We start from the raw sequence: 20,742 nt of genomic DNA on the forward strand, positions 1-20,742 counted from the left end.
TTTGGAGCTCCATCTTCCTCCGATCTGTTCTGTCCATTCTTTGACACGAGCTATTTCAATATCGTGAAAAGGCTTCAATTCACTATTGAAAGCCATACCAGCGAACTGCTATCATGGATGTGAGCTAAGCCTATTATTCCCTCCAAAGCTATGGAAGATCGACCTCGGAACCGGAACTGAAAACTAACTTGACAGGTCTTTCACGCCTACACCTACTCGACGGCCGCATGGCTGGCGCTTCAGAGCTTACCTTTGATTGCTGGACCGAGTATTATAGTGACCATGCTGCTCGACGAGACTCGGCCTGTTTCCCGTATGTGGCCCACACCCTGAAAGTGCCGCGCGCATCCGTTGGCGAGCCATGCTAATCCTTCGCCCTTCAAAAGCCATGGAAATATACTTCGCTCGATGCCTCGGGTTTAGTTTCCTCACTATCGCCGTTTTGACCATGATGCTGACCGGCTCCATCCCTCTGACGTCTGACATCAAGGAGTCTGTGACAACAGACGAGGACGATCCCAAGGCGCCATACGCTATACCGACTCTAATGGTAACCTCTATCTTCCATACTGCATGTGCTTTCTATGCGTACACCTGGTATGTTACCGGCGGACAGGGTCTCTTTGCTATCGGTGTTGCTGGATACTCTAGTATTGCGGCCGTTGGGTTATGGTGCATGCTCTTTGCTAGCAGCAATGGCAAGATCAGTCGCCGTACAGGTGCAGACAAGAGGACGACGGGGTTCCCTTTCAAGAATTCGGAAGCAGCGAAGAAACATCGCAAGGGTTTGTAAGCTCCCGAGGCTGTTCATTGGAATCAATATGGCATCTAGGTGTTCAATGCAAATAGATGGTAATATTTCAATATCCTAATATCTGAGAAAAAAAAAATTTTTGTTCTTTATTATTACTTACCAATTAGAAAAAATTAAGAGAAATTAAAAAAGAACCGATAGATGCCCAGACGTGTTTTTTTGTACCTGAGAACCTGATGATGATCCAAGCTTCCCTCATCCCCACAATGCCGCTTCAACCGTCCCTTCTTCCCCCCAAAAGCAGCACGCCTCTCCACAACTTTATATTATTAACAACATGGACTCTGAGCTACGACTTTCGTCGCCCCGCCTGGGACCTTCTATGCCGATAAACGACCAGTCCAACCTACAGTTGGGCCAATTTGACCCAGAATCACAACCCTTCGGGCCATTTCGTCCCCCGACCGAAGCTGAATCACAGCTCCAGAACGCGTTCATTCGTCCTCCAAGATCAGGCGAGCCAGCGAACAATTTCATGGCGTCTCCATCCACACAACAACACCAGTCGCACCAAGGTCACCCTACCAATGGAGTAGCCTCGCACTTACAACCACAAGTGCAGTCCTCCAGTGGGTTGCATCAATCGCAGGACTACAACAATGGTGTTGCTCATGCAACGAATATGAGCGGGGCATTGCATGGTACTGCTACTGGACAAATGGCACCTCCAACGTCGCTATCCCAAAACGAGCTAGCGATGGGAAACAGCGCGCATCAAGCTCAGAATAACAGCTTAACAACGCTGCAGTCCCCGAGTCAAGTGTTTCAGTCAGATTTTATCGAGCTAGATTCTGGCTCCGCGGATCCGGCATCTTTCACGGGGCCTGGAGAGCTGCAAGGCTTCAAATTGATCCCAAACCCCCCGCATTTGGATTACTGGAGAGATAGGTTGTTCAATGTTGATGAAATGATCACACTGAGCGAGGAGGAGTATGTAGACTCCACTTTTGGGATTCTTTCTACTCTATTGAGAGGCTGACTTGCACATACTTTTCGACAGATTCCAAACCTACTTCCCCCACGTTGACAACGTATACTCTCATCGCTCAACCCAGCGATACAAGCGTAAACCATTCGTCTCCCATTACTGGGACTGTCGACTCAAAGGACGACCCCCCGGGACCCCCAAGTCCGATGACCCAGAAAAAAAGAAGCGCAAGCGTACGGCCAGAGAACGTGATCTCTGCCATGTCAAAATCAAAGTCGTGGAATACTTCCCAGTGTCCGAAATATCAAATACAACCCATCCAGTCGAACCTATGCCATCTAACGTTCTACCTGGCATGTATACTTTCTCTTTGAATGATGACCCTGCAATCCGAAATGTCCAAACATTCGGTATGCTCACGCCAAATCCCGGTCTACCACCAAATCATCCGGGTTCGAATGGTGGGAGATATTTCACTCTACAGCGGGTGAATGGTAATGGTGCCAATGGGAAGAACGACGGAGTGAGTGGCGGTCATCAACATACACTTGAAGAGAGCGATCGTGTGAAGAAGAGTAGTGTGCAACGATATGTTCTGAAGGAAAAGAAAGACAAAAGGACGAGATCGGTATGTCAATCCTGCTTTGTTCTGTTCATTTGCATAGACGTGGACGAGTATCCCTGCATGATCCCGGCTACATCACATGGCTACATTGACTTCATCCAAAAATCAAGTCTTCATCATTTTGTTTCCATTTCTAGCATTTTGGATTGTGCGGCTGTAACACTCACACATAATAGGACCGAGTCATGTCTCGAACAGGCCAAAAATCATACCATACAAAAGCGACGGGCTTGGCCGCTGAAACTGCGATCAAACACTCTGCCGATGTCAATCTCAAGCTATATGGAAGCTGCTTTTGGTGAGACCTTGCCCTGATTCGACTCGTTCTGATAAAATTTTGTTGTGTATTGACTTGGCCTGCATGCTTGAAGCCCCTTCGTGCAACGGGTATGGATTGCATTGGAACTGAAAGGGATCCCGTACCAATACATCGAAGTCGATCCGTACGAGAAGCCCCAGTCACTATTAGAGGTGAATCCAAGAGGACTTGTTCCTGCTTTGCGGCACGACGACTGGGGATGCTATGAAAGCAACGTGTTGTTGGAATATGTAAGAAAACCGAATGGCCAGTTTCCCATTTCCTTCACTAACCAATCCCTCGTAGCTGGAGGATCTGGGCGTAGGAGCTGCAATGCTTCCAGGAGACCCAAAGCTGCGCGCTCATTGCCGGTTGTGGGCGGATCATGTAAGTAGACAGACAGGTCTGTTCTAGTGATCTTCACTGATAGCGCTCCAGGTCAATCGGCATGTTGTGCCGAGTTTCTACCGGATACTGCAAGAACAGGACCAACAGAAACAGATCGAGAAGACACAGGAGCTGCGAGATGCGATGGAGAAGCTGCTCGAAGTGGCACACCCCAAGGGGCCCTTCTTCATGGGCCCACAGATGTCTCTTGTGGACGTTCAAGCTGCCCCGTGGGTTATTCGACTACGGCGGGTCTTGAAACCATACCGAGGATGGCCAGATGCTGAGGAGGGAAGCAGGCTGGCTATTTGGGTGAATGCAATCGAGAACAACCAGCATGTGCAGGCGACAACTAGCACGGATGAGCTGTACCACGACAGCTATGAGCGATATGCCCGTGAGTCTCGCATGCCGTTTTTTTTTTCAATGGTACTGCTAACACTTCATGTCACAGAGAACCGTCCAAACACATCCCAGGTCGCAAATGCAATTAACGCAGGACGAGGCCTCCCTTAATACCAGCACAACGGTATATGACGGCCAGTGTCCTGGGAAGAAAAGATATTGGCCAGATGTACATTAGCCTGTCCGAGCACCTCGGTTGAAATTGAAGCCACCTCTCCCACTTGCATCAGGGCCTCGAGGACTGCGAACCGGCTGCTGTGGAGCCTGAGTGTCGGAGCCACTTCGCTCAACTTGCGGACGGCCACCTCTCTGTAGGAAGGGTGCATTTGACTTGGCCGAAGTGGAGGGATCGTAGAGATGTCTGGAGGACTTGCTCGAGGTCGACGAGGAATCTCTCTTCTGATGATCTCTTCCGCCGCCACGTCCTTTGCCTCTTGCTCTGCCCTCACCTGTAGAATTTTGACGAGGCGGGGTTGTACTGCCAGGCGACGAGGTACCCGAAGCGGTAGCAGATGGGCTTCCAAACAGACGCTCGCGCGCTTCCTCGTACTTCCGCTGCTTCTCCTCCCGATTCTTCAGTGCGATAGCATGACGCTCCTCGGGTGTTGGCTGGGGTGGCTTGTTGTCATCGTCCGAGTCGTCGTCATCGTCTAGTCCGAGTCGGCCAAGTCCAGCCGCTGCGGCATTGATTGTTCTTGAGGACGATGATGACTGTCTTGTCACAAGCTGGGGTTTCCGACTCAGCAATGTAACCGCGGGCTTGAAGTCTTGCTTAAGGGGAACATCGGCGCGCGCTTCAACGAAGTGGAATGTTTCTGTAGATTCACTGCAACCCAGTTCAGTCTTTTAAAGAACCCAAAACGCAACAGAAGCTAGCTGACAATTCAAACTTACGCTTCAGCCCATAGCTGACGATTGAACTCTGCCTGTTCCGCCCTGCGTTGCGCCTTGGTCACTTTGGATGAGACTTTCTTCTCGGACGGCGGGGTAGACTTGGAGTCGAGTTTCTGTAAACGATGGCCATCAGCATATCATTCATAGTTTGCAAGCATTGAGTAGACTTGAATATCAGACTAGTGTCTGTCCCAAATGTCACATAGTTCGCCTGGTATTACTTACATCTGCTTGGTTTTCCCATGAATCCTCCCAGGCATCGGGAACTGCACCGGAGTTTGCGCTCATTGCACACAGAATGAAGCAGGATTAAGAATAGAGGGAGGATATCGAAAACAATACTAATAAAAATATGCTAATCACAAAAGCCAGCATTAATTCGTATGTTCATGGAGTATATAAGCTGGGGAAGAAGGAAGAAGAAAATTCATACGAGCCCCGGGGGCCACCGCCTGTCAACCGTTGATCTCTCCACTCCCCGCGTCTTGAAGTTTGAGAACTTTTGAAACTACAGATCGACCATCTAACCCATTTTGTTTAATTCCTGGTCAACAATGGCGATTGGTAGGTCTTTTCTATTCCCTCAAAGCTATACGAAGTAGCCGAGAAAAGCACAGTGGGCCCGCGATATCGATAGCGCTCCATACCCACATGTGCACCCGCCTCTTCTTCCTTGCTACAAACCCGGGGATTACATCCATTAACAAACACCTACCAGATCCCAAAGACCCAGACGGTGACTCTACAATGACCTCCTCCATCGACTCCATCCGCCCCGACGATAGTGCTAGAACCGGCGCCCGCACTCCGACCGGTATCGCCCAAGCTTCCTCGGCGGGCGTTGACGTATCGGAGCTTTCCCCTCCTGGATCCCAGACAAAGCAAGAAGCTGGCGCCTCTGTTGGTGACATTGGAACTACGCTGGAACAGCGTGGAGGACAGCCTACAGAGAAGATGGTTGAGTCGAACATCGCGGCGTGGAAGAGCAAACGTGCTCAAGAGGACTACCAGCGTGCGACGGAGTATCTTGTTGATAAAGATTTCAAGCTGGGTATGTTGGCTTCCTATATCTACTTGGTTTAGCTTGGGCTATGCTCCATCCGTGTGTCTGTATAGTGTGCTAACTGGGTGCCTTTTGTTTCAGATGAATTCGGGGACCCATTTGATGAACGTGACTTGGCGGAGAAGCTGCCATGAGTCTGCATGTCCGGAGACTGTTTTCCCGCGTATGATATGAATAATGAGACATGACTTGATTCTTTAGCTTGTGGTTCTTTCGGTACATTTGGTCTACGAGAAGTCAGTATTTTTCGCTCGCCCGTGAGGGACATTTGTAGGCGGGGCTGCTTCAATTCACTGCCGTACAGTGCAAAGGAAAGCTACTCCATACTTATTCCATGCTGTCATGGAGCAATATCGCCTGCTGCCCTTGTAGATGGCTTTTCCAGAAAGATATTCTATGCCCGACCTGCAGGGAAATAGATCTGCAAGCTGTAGTAATTCCATCAAGCGACTAAATGATTTCAACCCACTTTTTTTCGGAGCTTTCGTGTGGTATATATGTTGGCGGTACTTGGATAGTAGTTTGGTAATCTTTGTTGGTTAAGATATATAGTCGCGATATCCGTGGATATACCAAGTTATTCACTATTTGCGCTCTGGTAAGGATTGGAATTGAATCAGCAGACTTCTATTAAAATTCTATACATTAATGATCGCCACTCAGTCCACGTTGGGCTCTGCCATGCGGTGGTTGGCAGGGCAACGGATCAAAAGAGATCAAAGCAAAACCACAACGGCCCGCTTCATGACTTTCACATCCATCACGACAACTGATATTTTACTGAGGGGCACGCTGAGTTGCGTCCTTGGATTTGCATTTTTTTCTCCTGCATTATATTAGATAGCTTGACTTGATTCATCTAAATTACTCGAACATACTTCGCCAAATCGAATTCCAACGGCTTTGACACATTCCACGCGTGTCAACAACAATGGAGAACCAACCTCCTTCGCCGCAAGCATGGTATGTCAACCCTTTCTTTCTTTCTCTGCTTTTGGATTCAATGTTTGTTTTGTTTCCTTTGCCTCAAAAAGATCATTCGCGCCTCGCTCAGGGGTCTGGTCTCTTTTCTCCTTTATTTTGAGACCCACCGCCATATAAACTTGAGACTAACGCAAACTGCCTCACGCGCCATCAGCTCTTCCAACCCTCCCACTGAAAGTTCCTTCAGTTTTACGCCTATCAAAGCCTTGAGCGCCTTGCCGCGACTGTGGGATCGCAAACCTTCGACGCCTGTCCGGGCCGGAGATAAGACACGAAAGCTGTGGAAGCGCATTCGCTTTCCTTTTACTGCCATGAATACCGTGTCAGGAGTCCAAAACTCCGGGGTCGGTGCCTCTAAGAACTCGGACTACCAGCGCGGCGTGAAGCGCCAGTGTGTTGACCCCGCCGAGGCGGACCACGAGAGTGAGGCCGAGCAACGTGGTCGGTCTTTCCTTGAGACTAAATGGGAGATGCAGGCGTCTCGGAAACGACGTAAGTTTCTTTCTATATCATGCGAGCTGTGTAAAAATCATACATCGCATCTCGCGCTCCCGCATTTAGGAAGACCTTTCATCTAATAATTTGCAGGCAAGTTGCCCGAATTCAATTTTAACATCCACGACGAGGGCTCCCAGGAGGTGTTTGGTTTCGTCGCAAACCAGCCTAGGGGAACACTCGATGATGTTGTTGGCGACGTAGCTACGAATGCGGCACCCCAGTCGCTCCGCGATCTGTGGAAGACTACCAAGACGCCGGTCTACAATGACGCTATGGCCACGGACCTCACCGAGCTGAATGCTACAGGATCCGACGCAAACACAGCACAGGGTCTAGAGTCTAGACCATCCAGCCAAGACGCGCCGACTGTGATCGATAATGCAGGAGAGGACCAGACCAACCTAGTGTCTACCACAGAGTCCGTTCAAAACCTGACGCAGGAGCAGGAGATCAAATTGGTGCGATCGGCATTGCGAAGCTCCTTGGATGGCGAGGATGCAGAGCTGCTCAACGACTTCCTTTCCAGGGCGAATGCGAAGCGGGCCGCCAAGGCCACGCATCCCGAGGATGCGAAATCACCGCAGGTGTCTTCCAGCCCAAAGGAGTCGCCGGAAGTTGAATGCTCAACACCGCCACCACGTCGCGCGTTGGAGGAGCTGACAACCAACTCACCTTCACCTGTCAAGTTGCATTTCTCGCCCAGTAAATATGACGTCAAGCGCGCTGCCGATGGCGCCGATGATCGGGAGGATATCATCCCCAAAGAGACCAAGGAAGAAGCCCCTTCTAGCCCTGGATATCGTCGGAGTACCCGAACCAAAGGCTCGAGTACCCCTGCCATGCGCAACACTATCTCATTCCGTCGAGCTAAAGGGACAGAGTTCGTTTTCCAACAGCGAACTGAGACCCAGCAGGTGGCTATGGCTACAAAGCGCAATACCCGGCTCAACAAGGGTAAATCTGTAACTCCCATGGCCGCCCTGGAAGCGCTGGCCCAACAGTCGAGCGAGGAAGAACTTCAGCCGGGCAATTCACAGAATGAGAGCTCAACTCTCAAGGACACTAACTTCCGTGGGCCGAGCAAACCACGAAAGCAAGTGTCTTGGAATGAGGAGCGTATGGCCGAGTATGAAGAGTATAGAGAGCCAATGGACGGGCAGGAAGATGAAGAGGAGGGTGACCGATGCACGAATGACGTGGGCGCAACGCCTCGCCCGCGACCAGAAAGCAAGCGCACAGCAAAGAAAGCAGAGTCCGGTCATCGCAGCAGCCGTAGCCAAACCCAAAAGGCAGACGAGACTGCAGATAGTGGGGCCACCGAGAGCGGCCCAACCCCGACTACTGCACCTGCTACTGTAACCCCGCGCTCACGCCGGGTGAGGCGTTTGGGTGACTCGGGTATCTTAGGGTCTGGTACCCCAGTTAAGACTGGAAGCCGCAGCACAAGCAAGCCTCCCGCAGCCTCGGCGTCCGCCGTGGCTGATGTTGCCCCTTCCACACCTACCAAGGGCCGCCGCAAGCTTGCTCCCAAATCGCCCAGCTCGTCCAAGCTTCCCGCACGATCCTCTAAGCGTGCTAATCACACTACGGATCAGCCTTTCGTCAGTGGTATCCCCACTCGCAGCTCACAGAGCACAGAAGATGGACAGCGACAGAGTATGCTTCAAATGAGCGCAGGGTGCACGCCCACAGCTCGGCGCGTTCGGTCGAGATCTTGATTGTTACCGGATATGGTGCGATTCTCATTGGATTATACGACTCTTTATACCCTGGCCAGTCTCCGGTCCTTCTATACCCCGGTTCCCATTCTAACGCTCTTTATTTATCGGGGGAGTTGCTCGTGTTTTAAGATACCACTTGATTGTTTGCTTTGTTTTTTCATTTTTTCATGTATGCATCCTTATTGAATTTGAAACTTTTTTCACTTCATCTTGATCAAGATAAGATTAACTGCACGGTTCACCTGCCCTATGCAGGATGACGTCTGTGCCGTTGCGCCACGCTGCCCCTCTGCCCCTCCATCGGGATCTGTATGGGGGCATTCTAGTTACAATCTTGGATGTTTGTCCCATTCTCATTCTCTGACCACAACCTTTGGGTTGAACCCAGTATTCGTGCAGTCCTAGCTTATGCACCTAACCGCTTTGACAAGCTCTAGGCTCGACTATATTGCAGCGGGCTGCACGTCTGGTCCGTTGGTGATCCCTCATACCAGTGGCTTGCATATGTTTCCTTTTTTGAATTGAGTTACTTCCAATTATACAAGGTATATATTGCTGCCTTCCAAGGTTCTTACCCGTACCGATAGCCGATACATGCTGATCTCTTGTTTTGATATTTGCAAAAGGTCAGAGTAAGTATGCAAGTTGACTGCGCTGACATTTGCAATATCTTTCATACAATAATGTATATTGCCGATGCAGTTGTATCTCACATGGCGTCCCATTGGCAGCGAACACGTACTTCGTACCACGAGTATGTCCAATATGAATACTAAATCAGACTGCATCATCTCAATAGTACAGTATCCATATACTACCCACAACCACCCCTATTGTAGGCCATCTAGGTAGGAAACAGGTTGACAAACTTCGACTACGTATTATAATCCCCCGAAGTTCCTCCCCTATCGGCTTAATCGGGATGCCCGATCTCAACACTCGGCTTCGCAAAACCCGACCCAAAAGTCTCAAATAAAAAGTCAAAGAATGTTTCATTAGCCAAGAAATGAGGCATTAAATTCCAACATACAAGATAGTAAGTGCATCCCGTCACTAATCGGGCCAATGGAAGAGAACTGCGCTATACTAGTACAATACATAGACACGACAGCGTGAACCAATAGCAAATAAACACCTAAAGGGCTAATCAACAATTCAATGGGGAAATATGTACAAAGTAAACACCAACAATGTGCTCTGACCACACAATCCAAACCCACTACCCTATTAGGCGTTTCGGTGTTAACACCAACCAATATGCCCTCCGATTTCAATATTGGATGGCCCAATGCACATCCGACATCTCCCGGCCGAAACTGTAGTCAGCAACGCTAAGGCCTAATGCGGTAAGCGCGCGAGAACGCTGAGCCCCTTGAGTGGCGCAGGGGCTTCCGAGAGCCACAAGTCAACGCGAGATGACATCGTCTGCAGGGCTCGGAGCACACTGCTCCTGTTTTGAACATGGAATTGCTATCCGCTTTTTAGAGTTGTATTTTTGAATAGCATTCGAATATGGAACTTCTTGTAGTATACAAGTTATACAACGGTTGTATGTTAGATGTCCTTTTTGGCTGCTTCGGTAACACTATTTTTTTTTGAAGGTGGTGCCTTGTCAGGTACGGTGTAACCCTAACGGGTTGTTTTTATGTTATTTTCATGTTATAATCTTCTCATTCGAGGATGATTTACTTTGCTTATTGGTCGAGGATCCTAGGCCATACTCCCAAGAACAGTATACTACATACGAAGTACACTGTTACAACTGTAGGGTCCTTTTGTAAAAATATTTGCAATTCCTTTACAATTAGTATCTTACCATTCTCTTAATATTGGGTGTAATCTTATTCCAGGTTGGTTTGGTTTGACTCGCCTCGTTCATTGGACGTAGACATTATTGATGGGTGGATCTTGGGCGGGTGTTTGGACCTACGGAATGAAGGCTGTGGCAGCCGGTGTGAGAGATTAGGTGATTAGTGCCAGCCCTGGAGGTTACACGAAAAGAGGCGGCTCAAAAGTTTCCGAGCTATGGAGTATACGTTGTACAATCTAAAATCTACGGTACAGCTGAAACACAGTAAATAGAGTGAGATCAATGGTATGTCCAATTCATCTAACAGAGTTCGTAGTCCGTTCATTAACTCATTTCCACCCAAAATCCCCGTTTTGGGGGCTATTATTCTTGTCTTTTTGTAAATTGGAAAATCTAAATAGACAGACCAGAAGCAGTCTCTTCGGGCCAGACATCGTAGCCGAAAGTATCCCGCATGTTCACGAAGCGGCAGTGGTGGGACTTGGCCACCTCATTGACAGCCTCGAAGTCGGCATCGCTGAGCTCGATACTCTTGAAGTTGGACTCAATGCGCTTGGGGTTGGAGCTCTTAGGGAGGACACTGTAACCACGACGCAGACCCCAGGCAATCAGAACCTGGGCAAGGGTGTTGCCGCCCTTCTCGGCAACAGCGTTCAGAGTCTTGTTCTCGCTGACACGCTCGCCCGTTGTGGGGACCTGGTTCTGCGAGCCCAGAGGTGAGTAAGCCTGGGGCAGGATGTTGTGGGCGAAGCAGTACTGCACAAGCTCTTCGTTGGACAGGAAAGGGTGAATCTCAATCTGGTTCACCATGGGCTGGACCTTGGCATACTTGGCCATGGCCTCAAGCTGGGGGATTGTCCAGTTGGACACACCAATGGCCTTGGCCTTGCCATCGGCATACAGCTTCTCCATGGCGCGCCATGTCTCCTCGTGGTTCTCGGTTAGGTCCTTGAGGATCACGTACTATAATAGGTTAGTTGGGAGCTGCTCGTGTGCTCATCGCGGGGAAAGCTGGCATCTCTTACCTTTCCATCAGGGCCAATCTTGGGCTTATCCTGGCCATCCTTCTCGGCAGCAATGGGCCAGTGGACAAGGAAGAGGTCAACGTAATCGAGCTGCAGACGCTCGAGAGAGTTGTTGACGGACCAGAGGACGTCGTCGTAGCGGTGCAGGTGGTTCCAGACCTTGGTGGTCACGAAGATGTCCGAACGCTTGACGGAGGGGTTGGCCTTGAGGAAATCACGGATGCCCTCACCGACCTCATCCTCATTGAGGTAGAACCAAGCACAGTCAAGGTGACGGTAGCCTGTGTTGAGAGCAGTAGTGACCGCGGCGTAGGTTTCACCCTTGGAGCCCTCGCTGGCGAAGGTACCAAAACCAACGGCAGGGATGGTCACCCCGTTGCTCAATGTGAAAGTCTTTCCAGATGACATGATTGCAATGTAGTGAATATAGTTAAAGAATTGAAAGAAGAGAAAGATACGAGCTGTTAGAAGATAAGAAGATAGAGGAGTGGGGGAAGCTTAGAGAGCAATGACGATGTTGGGAAGTGGGGTGGAGGGGCAGGAGAACCTTGGGAATGGGAATTAGATTTAGGTAATTATTTAATTATTTAATTTTTTTCAATTGAACTTTGAAATTGCATCCGATATACAACATTTACATATTACAACTTAGCTATACTTTCCTTTTGTATATGTCGATCAGAAACCTTGAATCTCGTTCCTTGAAGATCATTGTGTTTTAACAAAATGAAAATCAATTCAATTCGATAATAACAATGAAATATTAATAAAAGAAATAAAAAATGTAAGAAAAATAAGAAAAATAAGAAGAAAAAATAAAAAATAAAAAATTAGCAAAATTACCACTAGTAAATTTCAAAGCTCCATGCCATGACATCACCAACCGAAACGGTGTTTCGAGCGTTTGGCCTGATCGTCATCGGCTCCATCGATCTCATGTCGGTCCACGGGCGAACTGCGCTCCAGTCCAATCGTCCGTCCGTCTCAGGCCTCTTCCTACCCACTCGGCGGGCTGCGTTGCTTCATACTTGGCCTAGCAAGTCTGGTCCTGTCCAATCAACAGCTTCCTGATTCAATTTGGCCGCGGGAAGCAGAACGTGCCGTGTATTGGGTACATGGCAAGACACTGTGTCAGCCACAATGACGCAGGTACCCTGTACAAGCCTGTCTCATTGCGAGAAATGGTCCACCCTATATCTTGCCAAATGATGACGATAATTCCTAGGAATGATGATACCCGGTGAGTGGATCCCTCGTAACCTCAATGGCAAAATACCAATTTCGTTTGTCTCCATTGAGTTCGGTATCAGATATGGCTTGTATATATACTCTGCTGAACTCCCTCCTAGCCATCTTGCTTCCTTATCAGTCAATTTCCATTCTCCTTCTCCTTTTTTACAACTTCAATTCTTCCCTGAGTCCTGAATTCAGTGACCCCCAAGTAGAAGCTTATCCATCCTCCTACTTCCTCCCCTTTATTCAATACCTTCATCATGGCTCGCATCGAGGACTCTGATCTCGCAGTCGATCCGGCTTCCCAGGATCCCCGCGCCCAGGACCCCCACGGTGCTCTCTCTCCCCGGGACCGTGCTGCCTCCGGCCTCGCCATCCCATCGGGCGGCAACACTGTCGAGATCCCCGCCACCCGCAGCGCCATCAGTGATGCCGCTCAATTTATGCACAACTTGAGCTTGTCTCCCTCCATGAAGGACCGCCGGGGCTCGCGTAACTCCTTCGGCACTTCGCTCCCTATCCCCCGCTCCCCCCGCCTGTCCCGCCTCTCATCTGTGCAGCGCGGTGCTCCTTCAGTCTCCCGGGATATCTTGGCCTCCCAGGTCCAGGATATTAACAAGGAGAAGACCGCCAAGGCCAAGAACATGGCCTTCGCTTTCGACATTGATGGTGTGCTGGCACACGGTAACCACGCCATTGAGGAGGCCAAGGTCGCCCTCAAGATGCTCAACGGCGATAACGAGCTTGGCATCCGCATCCCCCACATTCTCCTCACCAACGGTGGTGGTAAGACCGAGGAGGCTCGCTGTGCTCAACTCTCCGAGATTCTCGAGCAGCCCATCTCCACCGACCAGTTCATTCAATCCCACACTCCCATGCAGGCCTTGGCTGAGTACTACCAGACCGTTCTGGTTGTTGGTGGTGAAGGCTTCAAGATCCGTGAGGTTGCCGAGAACTACGGTTTCAAGACTGTTGTCCACCCCAAGGATCTCCTCGCCTGGGACCCCTCTATCTCTCCCTGGGCCACTCTCACCGACGCTGAGCGCGCCGAGGCCAAGCCCCGCGACTTCTCCCAGATGAAGTTCGACGCCATCATGGTCTTCGCCGATTCCCGTGACTACCAGACCGATTTCCAGGTCATTATGGATCTTCTGCTTGCCGAGGACGGCAAGCTCATGACCAAGGCCAAGGACCCTGTCGCCACCCGCATCCCCATCTACTTCTCTCAGGGTGATCTTCTCATGCCCACCGAGCACAAGGGTCTCCCCCGTCTCACCCAGGGTGCCTTCCGTATCTCAGTTGAGGCTCAGTACAAGACTCTCACCGGCGTCGACCTCGAGCGTGTTGTCTACGGTAAGCCCGAGCGCGCTACCTACACCTACGCCGATGAGGTTATGAAGGCCTGGATGGAGGAGCTCCACGGTGTCTCCCGTCTGCCCGATAACATCTACATGGTCGGTGACAACCCCGCCTCCGATATCATCGGTGGAAACATGTACGGCTGGAACACTTGCTTGGTCCGCACTGGTGTCTTCCAGGGCAAGGAGGGCGAGAACGACCCCAACAGCCCTGCCAACTTCGGTGTCTTCAACAACGTCCTCGAGGCCGTCAAGGCTGCCGTCGCCAAGGAGCTCGGCGCCGACTTCAAGCTCAAGTGGAACCCCAAGGTCAACCCCGTCACTCACGGCGATGGTGCCTCCGCCATTGAGTAAATGATCACCCCTGATACTTTCACGCTGAAACGAAACAAAAACAAGTGATACTGGGCTTGAGAAGGATCACCTCCGTGGCGTTCTCCTGTTTTTTCCCCATGTCATGCCATTTCATAGACTTATTTTCTTTCCACCATTTCTCTGCATGTGCCCCTTAAATTCCGGGCTTTAGGACTTCTGATATCCTTTGTCATGTCGGTTTGGATATTCGACTTGAGAAAAGACTGAGATTTACTTTCTATTTTTTTTTTAACAATTTGGATAGTCGGTGGATTCGACTTCCCTTTTTAGACTGGGTATCATGTGCCATGACTCGAAGCTTTTGTTTTGTCTTCTTTTTTTTACACATTTCCGCATGCAGCTATATCCCCCAATATGCAATTTTCATCATTGATGTCGTCAACCAGTCTCTAAACTATGATTTCGATGTAATTTTCTCTTTAGTGAAATCTCCGTATTCTAAATTTCGATTGTTCCAGAAAAAGCAATCATTGACGACATAGTGATGTATCATCCAATCCTGCTAGAGCTCTTGTGGATGTTTATTCTTTTCCACGTCTACCTACCTAGGTAGATTGTCCAGAGCTACCCGTGGATTAGTTTAACATACTTTAATACTTGAATTTTACACTGCATAACAACAAGCCATTGTCAAAAACTGTATAATTACACCAGAATACATATCAACAACGTTGAATCCATACACTCACACGCCTTGACCACGAATATTTCGGGCCAGGAACTAGAAGAAAAGGAAGAGACAAAGAATTATTTTCCCGTCAAGCCCCAAGACATACATAGCCAAAGCACCTATAGTATCTAACCGCTAGAGTGGCAAAACACTACCCGACACCTTTTAAGACACGCACGCTATAAGTCGGGTAGGTACGCATTTCTAGATCATACGTTCTACACCAGGCTTCTAGACCACGGCATTTGAGCGGGTATGCATGTTTTGCCCCGGCAACGAGCTAACGGGACGGGATTGTTGTCTCGGGTACCTTTGCGCTGGTTATGCGTTGTTCTCTGGGGACTGAGAGCTGGCTGGAGTACCAGTAATCTGCCCACCTATGCATAATAGAATATGTTTGTGTCTGAATATCTGAAATAAAGCATGTCGAAAGGGCGCAGATCCTGATGATATTTATGTAGCTATACATTGTCCATAGCCATCAAATGAGTCGCATTGCAAGACGATAATCAAGTCGAAGTGAAACCTGAATACATGGTGAAATCCTATGGAAGAGGGAATATTTGGTCAATAATCCACAGAAACAAAATGATTCAGACATACTAATCAACTCAGATATATGCATTTTTGAGCGATGTGTATACTTTTGTATGGGGCTGTTACAACGGTCTATGTATTTTCCGAGGTGTTGAATACTCGGTTCCCAGTCATATATTGTAACATAGCTTTTGACATATATGTGCCCAGGTGGGGCTAACCTTTTAAGGTTGGAAGGGGTGTAAGAATTTATGTCCACTATAATTATCTCATCCTACCACCTATCTCAACCATATGAGTTCTCTCCCAACAGCTTCATTTCCCTGGTACGAAGTAATGTCCCAGTTTCATCGACAAATATCAAGGCCGGAGGCTATCCCGCCCTAGCCTCGACCCCTCGAAAGCTGGCCACCCGCCCCATCTCCTCATCCGCTAGCAGCAGACCCACATGGTCCGTCTCAAACGGCAACACAACCTCCAGGCCGCCCTCCTCCTCTGTCCCCGCCGACCGCCGTGGATAGATCATCATCATGTTCTCCACGACGGTGTCGGCAATCTGACGAGCCGCCGCCGGTCGGCCAAAACCGAAATCGACGGCACACATGTTGGCATCGCGCCAATCTGTGACCGCAAGCGACATTGGGGGCACAGAGTCGAGGCGGACATTCAGGGCGGATTTATCACGTATGGGTGCCATAGCCGCCAGGGTGGCCTCGAGGGACTGCGGGGTGACGCTCTGGGTGATTTCGCGGATGAAGGTGGCCAGGACGGCCAGCGGAGTCTCCGGCGAGATGACTTGACCCAGCGTGAGCGGTCGGGGGTGGAGGAAGGAGAGCCCGCCGCTAAGGACGTTGCCCTGGTAGCGCATTGAGAGCGGGGGGTTCACTGTTGGGAAATCAGTTAGGATTGGGGAGCATGACGCGGGAGGGATGGAGGCGAGGAGGTCTTACACCGGCGGCGCATGTTGATGGACTCGAGGAAGACAGCGGGCGCGGAGAGATCGGGGCGGTAGATCTGGGCGCGGTTTCGGGACAGCACCCGCCACAGGAATGCCGTCAGCGCATCGTAGGTGGAGATCCATCCGCCCGTGGTCGGGCTGGCCTGGCGCTTAAGGGCGTCTAGCTGGCCCTGCGGGATGTGGAAGAGCAACCACGAACACGGCAGCCAGTCGGGATGCCGTGGGGCGGCCGGCGGGGCGGCCACCCGATCGGCCTCAGCAACGGGCGGGGATATGAATCGTGCACGGTCCATCCAGGCCTCGTTCCATTCCGGGGGAGGCGTGCCGCGCAGGAGGGCGTGGCTATGCCCGGCGATCTGGTGGATGAGGCTGGTAGTGCCTGTGACATCCATGGCGAAGTGGTGCTTGTGCACGGTGAAGACGAACCCTCCCGGGATGAAGGTCAGTTGGTACCCGGAGATGCGCGGGCTCGCGTTCGGCGGGCAGTGGCACGCCATCGTCATGCCGGGGATCGTAAACTGCGCCGGGTCCCCCAGGCTGGCCGACGCAAAGTTTGCCTGTTCGATCTCGGCGTAGGAGGGGCCGTCGAGATGGTTAACAACGAAGGGGACTGTGCTGTCGGGCTTTTTCACGATGGAAAAGTCGCCCTGCGCATTCCCCTCGATGGTGCCCACCATGTGGCGGCATTGCGCAAGCGTGGCTTGCACAGCATACCGCAGTGTCTGGGTGACGACGGGGATATCGCTCGGTTGGTCGAGCTTGAAGATCAGGGCCCAGGTGCTGTAATTCTGCGTGATGATCAAGTCGAGGGTCGACAATGGGAACCGCTCCTCAACGGCCAACTGCCGGTGGGGCAAGGGGAAGATATGCTCGGTTTCTCGTCGGGAGGGGGCCGAGTGGCTCACTCGGCGGATGGACGGGAGACGACCAGCACGGAGGGAGCACACCCCCCAGCGGAGCGGAGACAACATTGTGGTGGGATTCGGGTTGAGAAGAACAGACATACGAACAGACAAGGAACAGGGGAGGGGAGAGTCACAGATTAAATATCCAAGCCGTCAGCTTACTGTCGGCCAAATCATCTTTATTTGGGCTATCTTTGAATAATAATAATAATATGCAAAGGCCCCGAACTTCCTAATTCCATTCCTTAGATCGTCAGATGTATACCTCTGATCCCCAGCAGTCCTACAGTTCTACCAAAAATTAACCCGTTTTGTTAAAAGAACAACAGCATCAATATACTAGACATAAATATTTAAAAAACAGGGTTGTACAGAGAATTACATACCTAATATCATATAATGGATTAAATTTATCTATGATAAATTTAAAGGTGCTGAAAGATGTAAAATTACGACCTCTTTTTACCACTACTCCTCGCTGCAATATAAATAGCAGCGAAGGTACTTTTCAGTTGGATTTCTCTATTCTCATATATGTACCCACCCACATCGTGTTTGGATGGAATTCGGCCAATGGATGGCCCAGCTTAGTTCTACTGCCAATTCTTTCCAGGAATCAGGAATAGAAAAAGGTCAGCTACTGTCGTATTACATTCAATACTCGGCATCTACTCACATGAAAATATTCTTCACCTGCTCGTTCATCCCACATGCCGCCCCTCTCATTTACGGCCTAAGAGCGCCCACACCGGTGCTCACGCCTTCACAATGACCCGCACCCCCTTGGAATCCCATTTGGGCATCGGCCGCACCAGATCCATGATGAAGTCCACATCACTACGGTCCGTCTCGAACAGCTCCAGCTTGTGACGACGGAACAGGGTTGCTAACGCCACGTACATATCCATCAAGGCTAGATGCATGCCGATACACACGCGGGAGCCCCGGCTGAAGGAGGTCAGATAGTACGACAGCCGGTGCTTGCCATCAAAGCTCATCGGGTCCCCCAGCCACCGCTCCGGCTTGAACTCGTGCGGATCCGGGAAGATATCCGGGTTGACATGAATGTGGTAGGCGTCCATGCTGACGGCCGTGCCCGCGGGGATCTGCCACCCGCCATACGTCAGAGTCTGGTTGCGGTGCACCCGTGGCAGCCGCTGGACTGAGCCGAATGACAGTCGCAAGGCTAGACAAGTAATGAGTACAGGGTGCTGAAAGAAGTCAGAGGAAAATCCGGGGTACACTCACATTCGCTGATGACGGCTGATAGGAAGGGTAATTTCTCCAGTTGCGCCCAGGAGAGGATCTGGTCCGGGTCGGGCATCGCCTCCACCAGCTCAGAGACCAGCCGCTGCTCGATGGCGGGATTCCAGAGGATGTGGAAGGTGGCCACCGACAGTGTCCACATCGTGGTCTCGATGCCTGCTCCACTGACGCTCATGGCCTCCTGCGTTAGGCGATGGAAGGAGAGCTCCGCGGGGGGAAGGTTGGCCTGCAGGATGTCCGTGAAGATGGTGGGATGAGCGGCCGCCTTGGACTCGACGTTAGTGCCCGCCAGCACATCCTTGATCTGCCGCTGGATAGCCTGCTTACGCATTAGTCCGCTGTCGTAGTCGGCGCGATGAGAGGGACACCTACCACGCGATAGTCTAGGATGGGCTTGAAAGAGGGCACCAAAACCCCCATAATGGAGTCCGGCATCCATTGGGTCATGCGCATGATCCAGTTGAAGTGGGTAGTGTAGTGGGCGGCGTAGACCCAGCTCATCAGGGCATGCGAGTAGGGCGACTGGAAGTCTGGGGCGGCGGAGAAGCGCGTCGAGCGCGCGAAGGCCATCTCCGACACCACGTCGGCCGTCAGCGTCCCCCACATGTCGCACACGTTAATAACCGCCCCCGACCCGGCGTATTCACTCCCCAGCCGGCGCGAGATGCGTTCGATCACCTCTGTCAGCGTGTCCCCCAGCGAGCTGATGCGGGCACGCGAGAAGAAGGGCGCGATGGCCGCCCGACGGATGCGGTGATGCTCCGACTGGACCGTGCTGATGGTCGCCTCGGGCATGCCAAACCGGTGCTTGTATTGGACCAGCTTGTCGATGGGTTTGGTGGGTGACGCCGTGCTGTACACCTCGTTGTAGTAGTCCGGATCGTCGATGTGGACCTCGTTCGGGCCGACCCGCACGATGGGGCCGTGCTTCTCGTGCAACCGCTTGACCTGGAAGACGAACTGGCCGCCGTGGCCCTCGCTGACCAGGTCATAGTATGCTTCGTACCAGCTCGACAGCGCCGCCAGCTTAGGTCCAGGGACTTTGGCCAGCGGACTGAGGTAGAGCCGGTAAACCACGAGGTATAGGCCGCGGAGCAGCACCAAGACCGCCGCGCCAGTTACCAGCACTGTGGATGCCGACCATGTACTAGAAAGGATTGCGTTGCTCATGTTCAATTGTTCAACTGCTCAGAGGAGATGATAATACTTTGGGGTGGCGGAGCGAATCTGGTGCTGGCTGCGCAGACGTTTAACACGACCTGGGTGCCTGTGCTGTCCGGTCCCGATGGCTTTCTCTGCGCACGGCCCTAAGTCTGCGATTGGAAGAGAGCCTCGCCCTGAATCTGACCGAGGGGGTGGTCAGCACCAGGCCCAGATGAGGCCTATCTTGCGAGGCCTATCTGGCGAGGCCTATCTGGCGAGGCATGGATCCCGAATCCCGATCCTGGACACGCACCACATCCGTCTCACTGCAGGGCATGGCAGGGGCATTTGTACGTCTTAGCAAGGAGTTAACCTAGACTTGTCCAGATCTTATCAGACGCGTAGCTGGTAATTGTCCGTGGAGCATTGCTGCAGTGTCAGCTCAGCACCTGCAGTGTCAGCGTTGTTTTGCATGGCGGGTGAGAGACGGCGTTTGGCAATATTCAAAGGATCTCGCACCATACAGATTTGGTGGGGAGTATCTGTCTTAGGCCTAAAGAGTATAATGATGGCTTTCGTGGACGCGGCTCGGAGGATAAAGCACGTGGGAGCTGATTGGGTCTAGATTTGGGGGCCAGAGACTATTCTACAGCCTCTCTACAAGCTAACACCTCACCACATCCATACCAAAATCATCCCTTTAATCTTATGAATTTGACTCGGGACAGGCAGGTCCTGTAAAAAGTACTAGTGATTGTATCGTACAGCACTAGCGCCGCCTTATCACTATCACGTTTGGGGCTTTCCGTAGGACTAACTAACTCTGTTGATTCCTTGGGGCGAAA

The 20,742-nt window shown here is 51.2% G+C and overlaps 8 protein-coding genes across 8 annotated transcripts; 4 read left to right on the top strand and 4 right to left on the bottom strand.

Annotated features, from left to right (window-relative positions):
• Positions 1-113: 113 nt before the first annotated feature.
• Positions 114-3,568, top strand: PEX2_103740 (glutathione S-transferase family protein; the record flags this gene model as incomplete). Its single annotated transcript, XM_016747644.1, has 10 exons — positions 114-119; positions 196-313; positions 387-789; positions 1,004-1,744; positions 1,815-2,370; positions 2,544-2,665; positions 2,739-2,916; positions 2,972-3,052; positions 3,104-3,449; positions 3,507-3,568. The coding sequence occupies 10 exons, from the start codon at positions 114-116 to the stop codon at positions 3,566-3,568; spliced, it is 2,613 nt and encodes an 870-aa protein (XP_016593130.1).
• Positions 3,569-3,631: 63 nt separating this feature from the next.
• Positions 3,632-4,639, bottom strand: PEX2_103750 (uncharacterized protein; the record flags this gene model as incomplete). The annotated part of the gene is made up of 3 exons (XM_016747645.1): positions 3,632-4,283; positions 4,352-4,464; positions 4,577-4,639. The coding sequence occupies 3 exons, from the start codon at positions 4,637-4,639 to the stop codon at positions 3,632-3,634; spliced, it is 828 nt and encodes a 275-aa protein (XP_016593131.1).
• Positions 4,640-5,002: 363 nt separating this feature from the next.
• PEX2_103760 (uncharacterized protein) lies at positions 5,003-5,548 on the top strand (the record flags this gene model as incomplete). Its single annotated transcript, XM_016747646.1, has 2 exons — positions 5,003-5,402; positions 5,496-5,548. 2 exons carry the CDS (start codon positions 5,003-5,005, stop codon positions 5,546-5,548), a joined length of 453 nt encoding a protein of 150 aa, XP_016593132.1.
• Positions 5,549-6,345: 797 nt separating this feature from the next.
• On the top strand, positions 6,346-8,614 carry PEX2_103770 (uncharacterized protein; the record flags this gene model as incomplete). The annotated part of the gene is made up of 3 exons (XM_016747647.1): positions 6,346-6,377; positions 6,553-6,890; positions 6,987-8,614. 3 exons carry the CDS (start codon positions 6,346-6,348, stop codon positions 8,612-8,614), a joined length of 1,998 nt encoding a protein of 665 aa, XP_016593133.1.
• A 2,206-nt stretch (positions 8,615-10,820) lies between these two features.
• On the bottom strand, positions 10,821-11,860 carry gldB (putative glycerol dehydrogenase (GldB); the record flags this gene model as incomplete). Its single annotated transcript, XM_016747648.1, has 2 exons — positions 10,821-11,390; positions 11,453-11,860. 2 exons carry the CDS (start codon positions 11,858-11,860, stop codon positions 10,821-10,823), a joined length of 978 nt encoding a protein of 325 aa, XP_016593134.1.
• A 1,085-nt stretch (positions 11,861-12,945) lies between these two features.
• On the top strand, positions 12,946-14,397 carry PEX2_103790 (phosphatidyl synthase; the record flags this gene model as incomplete). The annotated part of the gene is made up of 1 exon (XM_016747649.1): positions 12,946-14,397. One exon carries the CDS (start codon positions 12,946-12,948, stop codon positions 14,395-14,397), a length of 1,452 nt encoding a protein of 483 aa, XP_016593135.1.
• Positions 14,398-15,998: 1,601 nt separating this feature from the next.
• Positions 15,999-17,554, bottom strand: PEX2_103800 (Transferase; the record flags this gene model as incomplete). The annotated part of the gene is made up of 2 exons (XM_016747650.1): positions 15,999-16,510; positions 16,576-17,554. 2 exons carry the CDS (start codon positions 17,552-17,554, stop codon positions 15,999-16,001), a joined length of 1,491 nt encoding a protein of 496 aa, XP_016593136.1.
• A 689-nt stretch (positions 17,555-18,243) lies between these two features.
• On the bottom strand, positions 18,244-19,924 carry PEX2_103810 (cytochrome P450; the record flags this gene model as incomplete). The annotated part of the gene is made up of 3 exons (XM_016747651.1): positions 18,244-18,674; positions 18,737-19,073; positions 19,127-19,924. The coding sequence occupies 3 exons, from the start codon at positions 19,922-19,924 to the stop codon at positions 18,244-18,246; spliced, it is 1,566 nt and encodes a 521-aa protein (XP_016593137.1).
• Between the last annotated feature and the right edge of the window lie 818 nt (positions 19,925-20,742).

The sequence above is a fragment of the Penicillium expansum genome (genome assembly GCF_000769745.1).
Source record: "Penicillium expansum strain MD-8 chromosome Unknown contig362, whole genome shotgun sequence".
NCBI classification, from domain to species: Eukaryota; Fungi; Ascomycota; class Eurotiomycetes; order Eurotiales; family Aspergillaceae; genus Penicillium; species Penicillium expansum.